The sequence below is a fragment of the Carettochelys insculpta genome, chromosome 23 (assembly GCF_033958435.1).
Source record: "Carettochelys insculpta isolate YL-2023 chromosome 23, ASM3395843v1, whole genome shotgun sequence".
NCBI lineage: Eukaryota > Metazoa > Chordata > Testudines > Carettochelyidae > Carettochelys > Carettochelys insculpta.
The window spans coordinates 11494383-11509108 of record NC_134159.1 but is presented as its reverse complement, the minus strand read 5'-3'; the positions used below and the strand labels follow the sequence as shown (position 1 = coordinate 11509108).

At 46.6% G+C, this 14726-nt stretch overlaps 1 protein-coding gene across 1 annotated transcript in view; it reads right to left on the bottom strand.

Annotated features, from left to right (window-relative positions):
- Positions 1–3197: 3197 nt before the first annotated feature.
- SPEN (spen family transcriptional repressor) overlaps positions 3198–14726 on the bottom strand; it is a 97086-nt gene continuing 85557 nt past the window's right edge. Inside the window, exons 13-15 of the mRNA XM_075018031.1 lie at positions 13974–14168; positions 6294–6452; positions 3198–4651 (exon numbers count right to left, since the gene is read on the bottom strand). Coding sequence (XP_074874132.1) covers positions 4520–4651; positions 6294–6452; positions 13974–14168 — 486 coding nt within the window. The 3' untranslated portion in view covers positions 3198–4519. The remainder of the gene's footprint in view (positions 4652–6293; positions 6453–13973; positions 14169–14726) is intronic.

Here is a 14726-nt window from a genome sequence, read left to right as displayed (position 1 = left end):
GCTAGCATGGAAGTCAGAGACCACTTTCGGAAAGAAAGCTGGGTGAAGGCAGAGTTGAACCTTGTCCTTACAGAACACAGTGTACAGTTTGTTGCTCCAGCCAGAGGGCTGTAATCAGGTCACCTGGTGCATTGGCAGTGCCTGAAATGATATCCTGAGACACCACATCCCCTGCATCAAGAGAGGTCTGCAAACAGGTACAGGACACCACTTTACCCTTCTGCAGACTGGACCCCACAAACCCTCAGGCCTTAAATTTGAGGAGAGAAGCCTATGAGTCACAGTTGTAATGGCTCAGGATAACCAGCTCATTAGTCACCTTGAGCAGCAGTCCCTCAGCAATGGGATGGATGGAGGCTGGTGACTGCCAAATAGTGGAGGCAGAGGACAGGATAGTTTTTATAAACGCAAGAGCCATACAGGATGGTCGCCTCCAAGGCAAAGCTGTCATGTGTGGTGTCATTCCGCTCAGTGATGTCCCCCACAGAAAGAAGGCTGGTAGCCACCCAATGGAGAAGACCTTGGAGTGCTTGGAAGTCCATGGGTGGAGGACAAAAGATAGAGGAACCAGCCACTGCCTCATCCAGAGAGGAACTAGGAGGCGGCCAACAGGGGTGCTCCCTGTGCCAAATGCCCCTCCCTGGAGTTTGGGGGGCTTCCTCCAGAGGAATTGAAGGACGAGGGTCCACGGGGGTGGGGGGTGGCCTACAGTAGCCTCAGGGGCCAGATGAGCAGCCTATGAGTGAGGCTGAACAAGAGGCATAGTGCACTGGGCCCAGGATGTCCAGAACTGCCACTGGAATGGAGGCCACTGTGGACACGGTGGTCACTGGGAGAGAGTGGTTGGACATGACTGAGGGCAGCACACAGCACTTATCTGGGGATGGAAAGGCTTTTTTCCTTGGGTCAAATTGGTAGATATTCTGATTTTGTTTTTTGCCTTCTTCTGTAGCATAGGGTACTGGATCACTTGAGATTTAAAATTAGCATAAATGGTGGATTCGCTAAAACTTGAAAAATCTAAAGCCATGATCTGAGGACTACAGTGACTCAAGCAGAGGCTAAGGACCTATCACAGAATGGGTGGGCCAGGTTCTATGCCATGCAATGTGCAGATCAAACTAGTGATCACTATGTTCCCTTTTGACTTTAATCTCTGAGTCCATATCCTGGGATTGAACGCTGGAGTTGAAGTCCCACAGCAGAGGGCTGGGAACCAAGGGACTGAGGTATCCCATGCACAAACTACTAGCATGCTCCTGAGGAAGCCCATGGGGCATTCATTGCTATCAGCTCTTGAATCCCCCTCTGAATCCTCATCAGCCTTCTCTGTTTCTGAGGGGGAAAGGGAAGGATGGGAACTTGGGAGAAAGGTTTGATCGAGGTCCCTGCTCCAGCTGAGGTGTGTTGGGTTCCGGATCACAGAATAAGCAGATATCCTATCCAGGCACTCCACAAGCAAGCACCTGTGTGGTGTGGGAGGGAGAGCAGGCAGCGTAACCCAGCCTTCTCCTCTGTGCTGCGCTATTGTTGCCCTGGCTCCCTCCTCTCAATAAGGTTTCAAGCAACAGAAGACCTGGACCCTTAAACCCGCAGCATGGGGAACACTAGAGAAGGAAAAGGTACAGCCAAAATCGCTTCTCTTTGCAATGCTTTTGCTAGCAAGGTTCAGTAAGTCTTTCCGCAGCTGTTGAGGCAGAACACAAAGCCAGCAAGCTATTTTAGTGTAACTAGCCATGCCCCCTCCTATAGTGACTTACAGGTCTGATTCTGCCTTGATACCTGCACTTGCACCAAGTCCATCAGTTGACAAGAATTCTCATCACATACACATGCATTTTGTATGAGAAACTGAGGCAGACATATCTTGCCTCAAATCACCCAAGAAACATGCAGCAGAGCTGGGAACTGAAGCAGGGTCTCCATAGTCCCAGACTCTCATCCTAACCACCGCAGCATCCTTCCTCCCTTGGCATGATCCATGAAGTACCGAGCAGAATTTCAGACACAGGAAAAATCAAAGCTTGAAAAGCTCAGTTACAGTGCATTTCTGTGCTGAACGCTTATTGCCACCTTTTTATTGGGAGATTTAGTGTGTAAATCTCTGCTTATCTCAAAGGCAAATTAAGCTCCTTTTATCATTTTAAAAATAAAACTGGAGCAGGCAAAGGCAGTTCAGTTTGCATTTGTGGAAAGGTACTCGCATCATATCATCCTTTTCTTAACTCTGCCTGCAATGCTCTCCATGGATTTTCCTTTTTAAACTGACAATTGCAACATGATTCCACCATTAATTAGTTCTCTGCCAGAAATAAGTTTAAAGGAAGACCCCAATGCTTAATAATACTGTCTTACAACTACAGAATTACTGAAAGAGATACTGCAAAACTGCTTGTCGTTTTTCTGTATTTCAATTCTGTGGAGCTGCTTTATTTTACATTGGGACTGCTGCCATAAAGATGCTCCTCATGCAGAGCCTAAGTAGGAATCAAAGAAGCAACTTTCCCATTAGAAAAAGGATTGAAAATGGAAGAAGCTCAGCACTAGTCAGGTTCTAGTTTTTTACATTTGCATTGACTTCAACAGTTGTTTAACCATTAGAACAAGAGATGGGTTAATTCAACTGCTGGCTTTAAAGACTTGAACTTCGCAAAAATTAACCAAATTAAGTTTTTAAATACTTGCTTCAAATTGTCAGGGTGACAATGTTCCTGCTTGCTGGCTAAATACAATTCTACCGTTTCTTTTAGTGCTTGTGTTTTCATGAGATGCTGTGATTAAAATGTCTTACAGTACACTGGAGTTCTCCTTTAACAAGCTCAGTTCAGTGGCAGCTCACTGCATTGGAAAGAATCTAAATGGGTCATTTCCTAGTGCTGGGTTACAGAGAGATTCATAAATGGAAACTTGCACAGAATTCTCATCACTGAGTTCCGTTGCCACAGAAGTCGCTTTCCAGCTTGTAATCCTTTATCCTGCAATTGAATGCATCATCACAGCCCCCCGCCCCCCCAATGCAGCTGGATCAGAAACTTCAGCATCAGTTGTTTAAACCATCAAGGATTTTCTAGCCACAATTCCTGCCACAAGTCTTCAAATGTGTGTCAGGGATGTGTGCTCTGAACACACACAAGATACTGCTGCTTAAAACAATAAAGCAAGGCTTTTCTTAGAACGCGCTCATTTGTGCTGTTGAAGATATTTGTAGTTTATTCTGTGTATCAAAATTAAAAGTGCCTTTGACATTACCCAATAAAGAACCAATACTTAGAGTTTTACAAATATTTACACCACAAAAGGCAAAGGCTAAAGTTCTTGATCTTTGATAAATTTTTTTAAACAAGATAAACTCACCGACCAAAAAAAATTTTAAAAAGCTCCTATGTACACACACTCAGGAAACAGCAAATAGCCACAGTAGGGGATGGAACTAGTAATTCTGGCTCGTCCAACTTCCACACAGGTTCTCAATCTCAGAGTTCTCCCTCCCTCTCCAGGGCAACTGATGGATCACATCCAGGCTCAACAGGTTTTGTATTTTTTAATAAAGTTTGTAATCCAATGGACACACAAAACAAAACTGCGCTGAGAAAACAGTTCCATAAATTAATAAGTGTTAGGGAAGGTAAAGAGGAGGGACAAGGAGGAGGAAAGAGGGTGAAAAGTCTTTGTACAAGTGTATAACACTTCCACATATTGTGAGACAAGGGACGGGACGGTAATGTTTAAATGAAGCGCACTTACAAATGAGTGACAATACAAAGTCTGAGTATGAAAATAAGATTTTCTCTGAAAACACATTTTTGGCACAGATTAAAAAAAAATGTATGTTGTAGGGATTTGATTTTTAAAGTCAGTATTATATATATTTATATATATATTATATATATATATTTATATATACACACACCCACTCAGTTCTGCATATCCCACCAGGAAGGAAAATAGCTCTCCCTTTTGTTTTATTTTTTTTCAGTGTAAACTGTACATCCCAGATGAAGAGAAGATGACTGCAGCAAAGGGAAGTGGAGGAGAGGAAGGGTCACATCCAGAAAAAAAGAAAAAATGTGTGAAATGATCCTTGACCCACAGATTTCAGCAGAAGTTCCCAGGTCCTGCGTTTAGTCCACAACGCATGTTAATGTGTGTCAAGACATCCATAACGTCACAGCATGTCTTCAACTGTGCAAAGGTCCAAGTCACTAATTTAGTGCAAAGGCAGTTCAGGTTCTTTTTTTTTTTCTTTTTCTTTTTTTTGATAAAAAATATAGCCTTCCTTTATTTTTCCCAAAAGGAGGCACAGAAACCCAATACCAGTCCGCCTGTTGAGTGCATCTGTTGTCCATAACCTAAAGCAATATGTAAACATACAAGGTAGCAGAACCACTACCCAGCAACAGTTTGATCGAGGCCGGTTAGGGCAGGAGGCTGGTAGTCTGGCAGCATTTTCCTGTGTCACTAATTTCTCTCTCTCTTTTTTGCTGCAGGGCCTTGGAAAAGTCAGTAACCAATCAACAGCTCATACAGATGCAATGACAATCATAAGGTGAGGAGAAATGTTGGAGATGCTGGCTAGGAGGTCTGGAGCTAGACGGGACAGGTGGCTTTCAGAGAATTCACAGGGTGGGAATATCTGCAGAACATAGGCAGGCTGGGAAAGAAAGAAAACAAAGACAACGATGAAAAACCAGATAGGAACCCTTGTATTTATTTGTTTTTCCGCAAACTACTTGGACAAGTCCCCAGATTAGTCATTTGGTGCCACAATAAGGAAATCCTACCAAATAACGCCAAAGGAGAACTGTGGCTGACGTGATATTTCGGAAAGACCACCACAAATGTCTCTTAAAAGTTTTACATTCATTTAGTAAACAAAAACCACATGAACTGCTATACTTACTCCCCTCTCTCTGCTGGATCTACAGGACCTAGGAAGCGATGTCACCAGGTGGACTGAGACTTGCTAGCCTCTGGGCAGGGTGGGGGGTGTCTGGGCAGGGCCAGGGCCTCAGGCAGATGGGGCAGGGCTGGGGCTAATCAGCCTTCAGCACCGCTGGGAACGTGCCATGCTGGTCCTCCTAAGCCAGCCCTGAGAGCTGCCAGTGTGCCGCTCGACACTCCAACAGCAATTTTAAGGGCTGGGGCTCTGGTGCTGCTGCTCCTCCTGTAACAGCAGCCAGGAGCCCTGAGCTCTTTCGAGTTGCCAGGCCATGGACCAACGACCCCCTTTGCCCCTCCCCTACTGGCCAGCTTAAATGTCATGGAATAATGTTACCAGACCTGCAGATCTTCATTGCTAAAACTGAGCTGCAGACCTTGTAGGAATCTCTATTCCCCACCAGTCTTAGGCTGTCTTCAATAATTGCATTGCTGTAACATTTCAGTCTAGACATTCACTACTGTAATGGGAGAGGTTCTCCCATCACTTTACTTAATCCACACCACCACGAAGCAGTAGACAGGTCAACACCAGACATTCTTCTGGGGGTAAGATCAACTTAAGTACATCACTTAGAAGTTTGGATGTTTCACATCCCTGAGTGGTGTAGAAAGGTCAACCTATCACTGGTGTAACCCTAACCTCAGTTAATGGGGGATGTGGGAAGGGAGGAGAGAAGCTGCAGTTTAAGCTTACAGAGCCTTACATAATCAAAAACTGGAAGACTTGTGCAACATCTTCTAGAGTTGCAGAATGTCACACAAAAGGCCATTTTCGAAAGCACACGTTGATATTGCTATGGTCAGCTTCTGACATGGTAGAAGCATTTATCTGAGGGTGGGCGGGGACCACCACCACAATCTTAGGGTCTGAATGGGTTTATCATGATATACTAAACAAGTGTTGTTAAATATTAATTTTGATCAAAGGAGCAACTCTGACGGTGTCTAAAGTTATCTCAATTTCCTCTTCCCTATTGCTCAAACTGACCACTCATTCGAATGGACTGTTAGTTCCTGTTGAACACAGAGCAAATCTGACTCACCACAGCAATACATATAGAACAAGCATTTTGTAGTCACAACAAACTTTTTGATGGATATAATGAAAAACATATTTCAGGTGTTCAGGGAGGGAGTACCCTGGGACTCCAAATGAAAAACAGAGAAGCAAGGACCTCAGGTTTTTAATGTTCAAAAAAGAGTAAAGATCAGTTTTTTTGTTTTTTTAAAAGACAAATTTATAAATCAAACCAGCATCAACGGGCAAAACAAACTTTTTTTTCTTGTGGCTTAGCAGTTCACCGTTAAGAATGAAATGACTTATTCTACTTTCACGGTTTCCATGCAAATACCTGATTAGAGCCCGGGTTGGGAACATTGATGATTCCTGCAGCTTGTTTAGCCTGCAGGTAACTGATGAATGCAGCCTTAAGTGACTCAGTCTGATTCACTACATCTTCCTGGTCTCGGCCACAAGGCAAGGCCAGTAATAGGCAGTAATCACTCTCCACCTGGGTAGGGGGAAAAAAAAAAAAAAAAAAGACGACAATTAATCAAGCCTTTGCTAGGATGTGCCTGAACCTGACACACATTCATTATCTTTTAACCTTTACTGGAAAATCCTCCTTGAACTCCTCAGGAATTAGCTGGCTGTGGGCGTTGTAAAAGGCAACTATAGTATTCTTAGCCAATTTAAAAACAAAACAAAAAAATAGGTGAAGATACTATGGAAATTTCTCAGTTTCCACTGCACAAACCTAACTACAGCTTGAACCTCTTTAATCCAGAACTTGTCCAGCAAATTCCTTAATCCAGCATGACTGTCGTTAGCGGGACAACCACTTATCATGGGAGTGGCTAAGTTTCCTGTGGTCCCATAAAGTTTGTTTACAGCCACCAGTCCTGGCTCTCAGTGTTCTGTGCTGTTATTTAGCTGTAATTCACCCCTAAATGCCTTCTAAGAGTCTAGTAAACAGTGAAGAGTTGGTAATGTGCTCGAATATACTGACCTCCTGTTGTCCGGAAAATTCTCTTGTCCAGCACCAGTCAGGTCCCCAAGGTGCCGGACGAGAGAGGTTCAACCTGTACTTCCACTTTTTAAGTTACTTAGACACTTCTGAGCTAGTGAGAGTCTGTTTCAATGGCAAGCGACAAAACAGTTACTTCTTCTGTAACTGGTATTCTTCAAGATGTATTGCTCGTGTCCATTCAACCTAGGTGCATGTGTGTGCTTAGCTGCTGGAATATTTCCCCATCCCCAGTCAGAAGCTACCAGGTTGGAGAGGCATCCCCTGGAGTGGCAACGATATGGCACCCAATATAGGCATGACCGCCCCACCCCCTACTCACTTCCTTCTTCACGGCTACTCCAACAGTGGGGAAAGGTAGGAGGGTTTTGGAATGGACAGGAACAACTCATCTTGAAGAACACCAGTTATGGAGGTAAGTAACTGTCTTTTTTTCTTTGATGTGCATTCCAGTGTAGGTGAATACAAGCTGATGCCAGGAGGTGGGGTCAGAGCCCTGGAATGACTGTAGTACAGCCCTGCCCACTGCAGCGTCCTCCCTAGCATGCTGACTGATCACATAATGGGCTGAGAATGTGTGTACGGAAGACGAGGTGGCCGCCGTACAGATTTCCTGAATAGGGACGTCAGCTAGGAATGCTGCTGAAGAGGCCTGCGCCCTCAGAGTGGGCCACAATCGGACAAGGGGGAACCCATGCTAGCTTGTAGTATTCCTTAATACAAGCCACTACCCAGGAGGAAATCTTCTGGAATGAAACTGAGAGGCGCTTCAGCCTATCTGAATGGTTTGGTCCTGTCCATATAAATGGCTACAGCTCTATGGATGTCTAAGGTAGTTAAGCTCTGTTCCCTCAGGGTGGCATGAGGTTTAGGGTAAAACACACAGTAGTGAGATACCCTGGTTGACATGGAAAGAGGAGACCACCTTTGGCAGGAAGGCTGGATAGGTTCTCAGTCTAACCTTGTCTTTGTAAAAACAAGAAGCAGTCAAGTAGCACTTTAAAGACTAGCAAAATAGTTTATTAGGTGAGCTTTCGTGGGACAGACCCACTTCTTCAGACCATAGCCAGACCAGAACAGACTCAATATTTAAGACACAGAGAACCAAAAACCATAAGCAAGGAGAACAAATCAGAAAAAGATAATCAAGGTGAGCAAATCAGAGAGTGGAGGGGTGGCGGGGGGGAAGGTCAAGAATTAGATTGGAGCCAAGTATGCAGACAAGCCCCTATAGTGACTCAAAGTTCCCTTCTGAGTCACTATAGGGGCTTGTCTGCATACTTGGCTCCAATCTAATTCTTGACCTACCCCCGCCGCCACCCCTCCACTCTCTGATTTGCTCACCTTGATTATCTTTTTCTGATTTGTCCTCCTTGCTTACTGTTTTTGGTTCTCTGTGCCTTAAATATTGAATCTGTTCTGGTCTGGCTATGGTCTGAAGAAGTGGGTCTGTCCCACGAAAGCTCACCTAATAAACTATTTTGCTAGTCTTTAAAGTGCTACTTGACTGCTTTTTGTTTTGATAGTGTACAGACTAGCACGGCTTCCTCTCTGTTACTTGTCTTTGTAAAACACCATACAGAGAGTGGGTCCACTGTAAGGGCCCTCAACTGAGACCCCCCTCCCTTCTGGCCAAACTGATGGCCACCAAAAAGGCTGTTTTGTAACAAACAGCAGTGAGCAGGAAGCAAGGGGTTCGGGGTGGGGTGGGGGGCGCACATAAGCTTGGCCAAAACCAAACTGAAGTCCCGAGAGGGTAAGAGGTCCTGCACCAGCAGTTTAAACCTGTCCAAGCCCTTCATGATCCTCTTGACCAGAGGGTCTGAGAAGACGAATGAAAGGCAGAAACGGCTGCCAGGTGTACCTTAATGGAGGACAGGGACAGCCCCACCTGACTTAGGTGCCACAGATAATCCAGAATCAAAGGGATTGTGGCCTACAAGGGAGTTAACCCCTTCTGGGATGCCCAAATCACAAACCTTTTCCACTTTGCCAAGTAAATGGCCCTCATCAAGGGTCTATTTAAAACACACCTCCCTCACCAAGCCCAAGCAGAAAAGTTCCACGGCACTCAGCCATGAAGCTTCCATGCTGTGAGGTGAAGGGACAGGAGGTTCAGGTGCTGAAGCTGCCCCATCTCCTGTGTCAACAGGTCCAAGCATAAAAGGAGTGTTATCAGATTGCACACCAACAGGTCCAACAGAACCTAAAAACCAATGCTGCCTGGCCCAAGCTGGGAGCCACTGGGATTACTGAGGCCTGGTCCGCTCAAATTTTAAGGAGGATCCTGTGAACAAGGGGAACTGGAGGGAACACATAGAACAGAGGGCCTATCCAGGACACATCAAATGCATCTGCCCAGGACTCAGATTCCAATAAGAATAAAATGTTTGGCACTTCGAATTGAGGTATGTGGCAAACAGGTCCACCTGGGGATAGCCCCAAACTCAGAAAATTGATTACAGCACATCTAGGTGAGTGGACGACTCATGGTTCATGTAGGACCTGCTGAGGTGGTCCTCTACGGTATTGTGCATACTGGGTACACAGTTGTCCTGCAGGAGAATTTTGTGATGAACTCCCATGCCTGAGAGCCTTGTGACACAGGGGAGAGGAGCATGCACCTGTCTGTTCATATAACACACTGCTGTCGTACCGTCTGCACTCACTGACATACAATGTCCTGCTTGGTTCTCCCAAAACACCTCGCAGGTCAACCAGATTGTCCTGAGAACTCTCACATTGATGTGAAGCTTGAGGTCTGAAGCACTCCAGACAGCCTGAGACTAGTGCTCCATGAGATGCGCCCCCAGCCTTAGTCTGATGCATCAGTTACCAAGGAAGGTTGGGGAGGCGTGAAAGGTACCCCTGCACACACTGGCCAAGCGTCCAGCCACCAATGCAGGATCCATTTCACCTGCTACAGCAACGTCACTAATTTGTCTATAATGTCCCTCACATGGCAGTACACCGAAGCGAGCTGCAACTGAAAGGGTGTAGTCAACGTCTGGCATGTCACACCACAAATGTACAAGTTGCCATGTGTCCCAGAAGCCTCATGCAACACCTGGCTGTCATGGTGGGGAACTTGATCATGTCATTTATGATGCTGGCCATGGCCTGAAACCTGCTATCTGGCAGGGAGGCCCTGGCAAACACTGAGTCCAGGAGAGTCCTCACAAACTATTCTTTGAGGGGGGACGAGCATCGATTTAGTCTCATTTATCAGGAGGCTGAGACTATTGAAGGTTTGGCAAATGAACCTTATGTGTTGATGAACCTCGGCCTGTGAGCTCCTTTCGACTAACCAATAGTCCAGGTATGGGAACAACTGGATACTATGCCTGCAGAGAAAGGCTGCAGCCCCTACCATGCACTTGGTGAAAACCCTTAGAGCCATGACGACAGGCTGAACAGGACTGTGAACTGATAGTGTTCCCCATTCACCAGAAACCAGAGGATAGATAGTGATGTGAAAGTATACATCCCTGTAAGTTGAGAGCAGCAAACCAGTCCCTCGGATCCAGCAACAGGATAATAAACCCCAGAGAAACCATGCAAAACCCGATCTTTTTCACAAACCTGTTCAGGCCTTGTGAGTCCATGATGGGCCTCACTCCCTCTTTTGATTTTGGGATTAGGAAATAACAGGAAAAAAAAACCCTGGACTGGAGGGGAAACTCCTCTCCCACCCCCACAATTCAGGAGCAACTGAATCTCCTGCCTGACCAGACTCTTGTGAGAGGAGTCCCTGAAGAAGGATGGGGAAGGGGGGCTGAAAGCGGGGTAAAAATGGAACTGGATAGCATATTCCCTTTCCACTGTGCGAAGGGCCCACCGGGCCAACATTATACAGCACCAAGCACGGTAGAACAGGGATAGGCAAAACAAAAAATTAGGGTGTGCTGGAACTAGAACAGGGAGTGGTGTGGTGCTTGTGAGCACACGCTCAAAAGTAGCACTTAGGCCCTCATGGGGGTGTCTGTTGCCCTTGGCCTTGGTTGGGCTAGTGGAAGCATCTCCTGCTGCTCCAACCTCTCTGCTGGTTCTGATCCCTAGGCTGCTGGGAAAATTTCCTAGGGGGAAGGGAGGGATGTAAAATGCCTGTGTTGTGCCACAGGGATATGAAGGCCCAGCAACCTCAGGGTAGCTCTGGAGTCATTAAGGCTACAGAGCCTTTTGTCAGTTCTCTCTGAGAAGAGGACTGGCTCCTTGAAGGGCAAGTCCTAAACGGTCTGCCATACTTCAAGCCACGCACCCCTTCTCATGGCCACCCCGACACAATCACCCTTGTCACCACATCAACAGCATCGTGTGGCCTACAAAGCCACACAGGAGATAAGCTTGTTCTCCTCCAAAAAGGCTGTAAATTCAGGTTTGGTATCTGGTGGGATCAGCTCCGTGAACTTAGAGCAGGATGAAGCTGTGTGAAAAGAGTATCTGCTAATAAGGGCTTCTTGATTAGATATGTGCCACTGAAGCCCCCCAGTTGAATAAACTTTTCTACATAAAGGTCCAAGAAGTTTGCTTCTCTGTTTTTACGCAAAAGGCCCTAGAAACCTTGTCTCTCCCTATGGTTAGCCAAATCCACAACCAGGGATTTGGGTGGGGGGTGGGTAAAGAGGTCCTCATACCCTGTGGAGAAGACAAAGTATCTCCTGTCATTTCTTTTCATCATAGGCTGGGCGGATGCTTGGGTCTGCCATTCTGACTTGGCCATCTCAACGATGATCTTAATAAGGGGCAGCACCACCCTAGCGGGCCCTGATGACAAGGTATCTGTCACAGGGTCAGCTTTGCCTTAGACCTCCTCTGCTTGCACCCAAATGCCTTGGACCACCTGGTGCAACACCTGCTGGAAGGCCCTGCCGTCCTCCAGGACCAGGGAGGCAGAAGACCTTACTACTGCTACATCCAGGGACCAAGAGGATGACGCTCCTGTTTGTATAAGAGAGCCCATATCCCCAGTGCCAGCAAGGTCTGGTGCACTTAAGAAAAATGACTCCGACACCTGTGCCTTGCTGATGCCAAGCCCACAGGTGACGCTACCGAGCCTCCCACTCAAGAGGAGGAGCCATTGCTGAAGATGCTGATGGGAATCCACCAGACCCCATTAGTGCCAGCATGGGCGGTGCCATGAAATGTGTCAAAACCACCGATGCTGACAACGATGATAGCACCAAAGGGGTTGGTGCCAAGGCAGAGGGTGCCCTAGGGACGGCTGGTCTGGCAAACCATCCCGTGGAGGTGCTTCCAGTGAGGCTGATGGCGCCGAGCATGGTACCGGAGGAATTACTGAAGCCAATGCCAATAATGAAGCCTGGGACGGAAGGCGAAAAAACTGCCCATGGCTCTCATGGTACACACACAAAGTCCAGAACAGCTACTGCGGAGTCAGCTGTCAATTTGATAGCCACCGCCCCAGAGCGGAATGTTGAAGGGAGCACTCCCACTCCTACCTGAGCTGGAAGGACAGGAGCCAGACTCTGAGACGGAGGTTTCTGAGGCCAAAGACCAAGGTGGTGCTGTCCCAGAGGGCGCCTGTGCGAACCCCAAACGGGGCAGGATGGTGCCGGCGCCAGCGGAACCATAGGTGTGGACAGGCATGCCAGCACTCCTCCTCAATGGAGAGAAAGGTGCCATAACCTGAAGGAAGCTCTGCACCACTCAGAATGCTTTTGGCATCCAAGGCAGTTGCAGAGAGCACGGGCTGGACCTCTGGACCACCGATGAAGCCCAACCATCTGGAGCCTGCCCTTGGTGTGTGTCCCCTGATGCTGCCTGGGAATTCTCCCTGCATTTGGAAACAGCCAGTCATGCCTCTTTTTGTGAGGCACTGGGGACTGAGACTGACTTGTGCCTCCAAGAAGGCTGAGCTACTGGCCCTTGACCATGGTGCCGGGTCCCCTTCTCCTTTGTTGATACCATGGCTGAGCTTGGTGCTGGTGCACTTCACACTGAGGAAGATGTGCTCAGCCCCACAGATGGGGATTTCTCTGGTTGAAGAGCTGCTTCTATTAACAAAACTTTGAGGCATTGAGCTCTATCCTTCAAACTCCTCGACTGGAAGGTCTTACAAGTCAGGCAGCGATTCCACTGATGACTCTCACCCAGACACTTCAAACAGGCTGAATGAGGATCACTTTTTGGCATGTACTTCCCGCAGTGGACGCAGATATCAAAGACTGGTGACCTCAGCATGCCTGAAACAGAGGCCATGAGGAGGGGGAACAACCGCCCTACTCAGAGCCCAATGATTATAACAAGAAGTTCTGTGGCACCTTATAGACAAATATCTGTTAGTCTATAAAGTGCCACAGGACTTCTTGTTTTTGAAGATACAGACTAACATGGCTATCTCTCTGCTATTAACAATGGAAAACTATTAACACCTAATGAGAACTATTTACAGATAACAGCCTAGCAGTTAACTAAATAGCTCAGCGGTTTGAAAATTGGCCTGCTAAACCCAGGGCTGTGAACTCAATCCTTGAGGGGGCCATTTAGGGATCTGGGGCAAATAGACTTTTAAAAAAGAGTCAGGGATGGTGATAGGTCCTGCTGTGAGTGCAGGGACTGGACCTGATGGCCTCTCAAGGTCCCTTCCAGCTCTATGAGGTAGGTCTATCTCCATAAAAGAGATGGCTCACATGAAATCAGGGAGTTCCATAAACTGACAAGGAATGGGGCAGGTCAGGCAATGCTTATATTGGGTGCCACACCAGTGCCACTCCAGAGGGTGCCACTCCAACCCAACAGCTACCGGCTAGGGGAAAAATTTTCCAGCAGCTGAGTTCACACATCTACACTGGAATGCACATGAATAATCACTCAAAGAAGAAATGTTAGTTTCTGTAGAGTTCAGAGTAACATATGAGCAGTAGAATCCCAAATCCACACTGCTCCCTCATCTGAGTCAAGTGAAGACATTTATTGCCCCAGCAATATCTCACTAGCCCCCTCACTTACTGCAGACCCAAAAGCAATATGGATATTGCTCCTTACCATCATTCTGCGTGCCACACCCTCTAACTGTGAGGCCTCTAATCGCATGCGCTGAGCGATTCTTAGTGGAGGTCCTCCTTCAGGAGCTGGCAGGGAGCGGTGCGCCAAGACATTGTTGCCAGAGACAAAGTGGAGCTGAACTGCTGCTGTGTCATTCTTTAGAGCCAAAAGGCCCTGCCACACAATTGGGTATTTCTGAAAATAAAGGATGAAGGAATCTTAATATAAACAAATGGAGGAGTAAAGCAAAGATAAAATGAAACATTTACAGGACATTTCTTTCACCTATGTTCAAAAGAGATCTTAACTGTCAGAAAATCTTAATTTTTCTGCTGATACGATATCACCATCCTTCCTCTACCACACTTCTCTCTCATCTTCATGCTCTAGAATCTAGTATTTTAAATAAGATATAATCTTTAGCCTTCATGATTTGCAAAGACAATATTTTGACTGTGAACAGAGTGGAAAACAAGGCACCAATGTCTGCTTCAGTCTGTAGACATTCAAAAACTTATTCAGACCCAGATGCTTCTGATTCATCTCGGTGAGGTGGTAACTCTTATCACTGGACTATAGAAACAGCCATGCAAGTAAATACCAACATTGTTAACTATTTCACTGGTGATAGAAGCACCTAGGAAAGTAGTGCAGCTCTTCACAATGTGTGTGACACTACGCTTTGGTGTCCCAAGTGGAGGAGTTTGGCAGATTACCACCGCTTTTTTTTTTTTTTTTTTTTTACCACCCCCC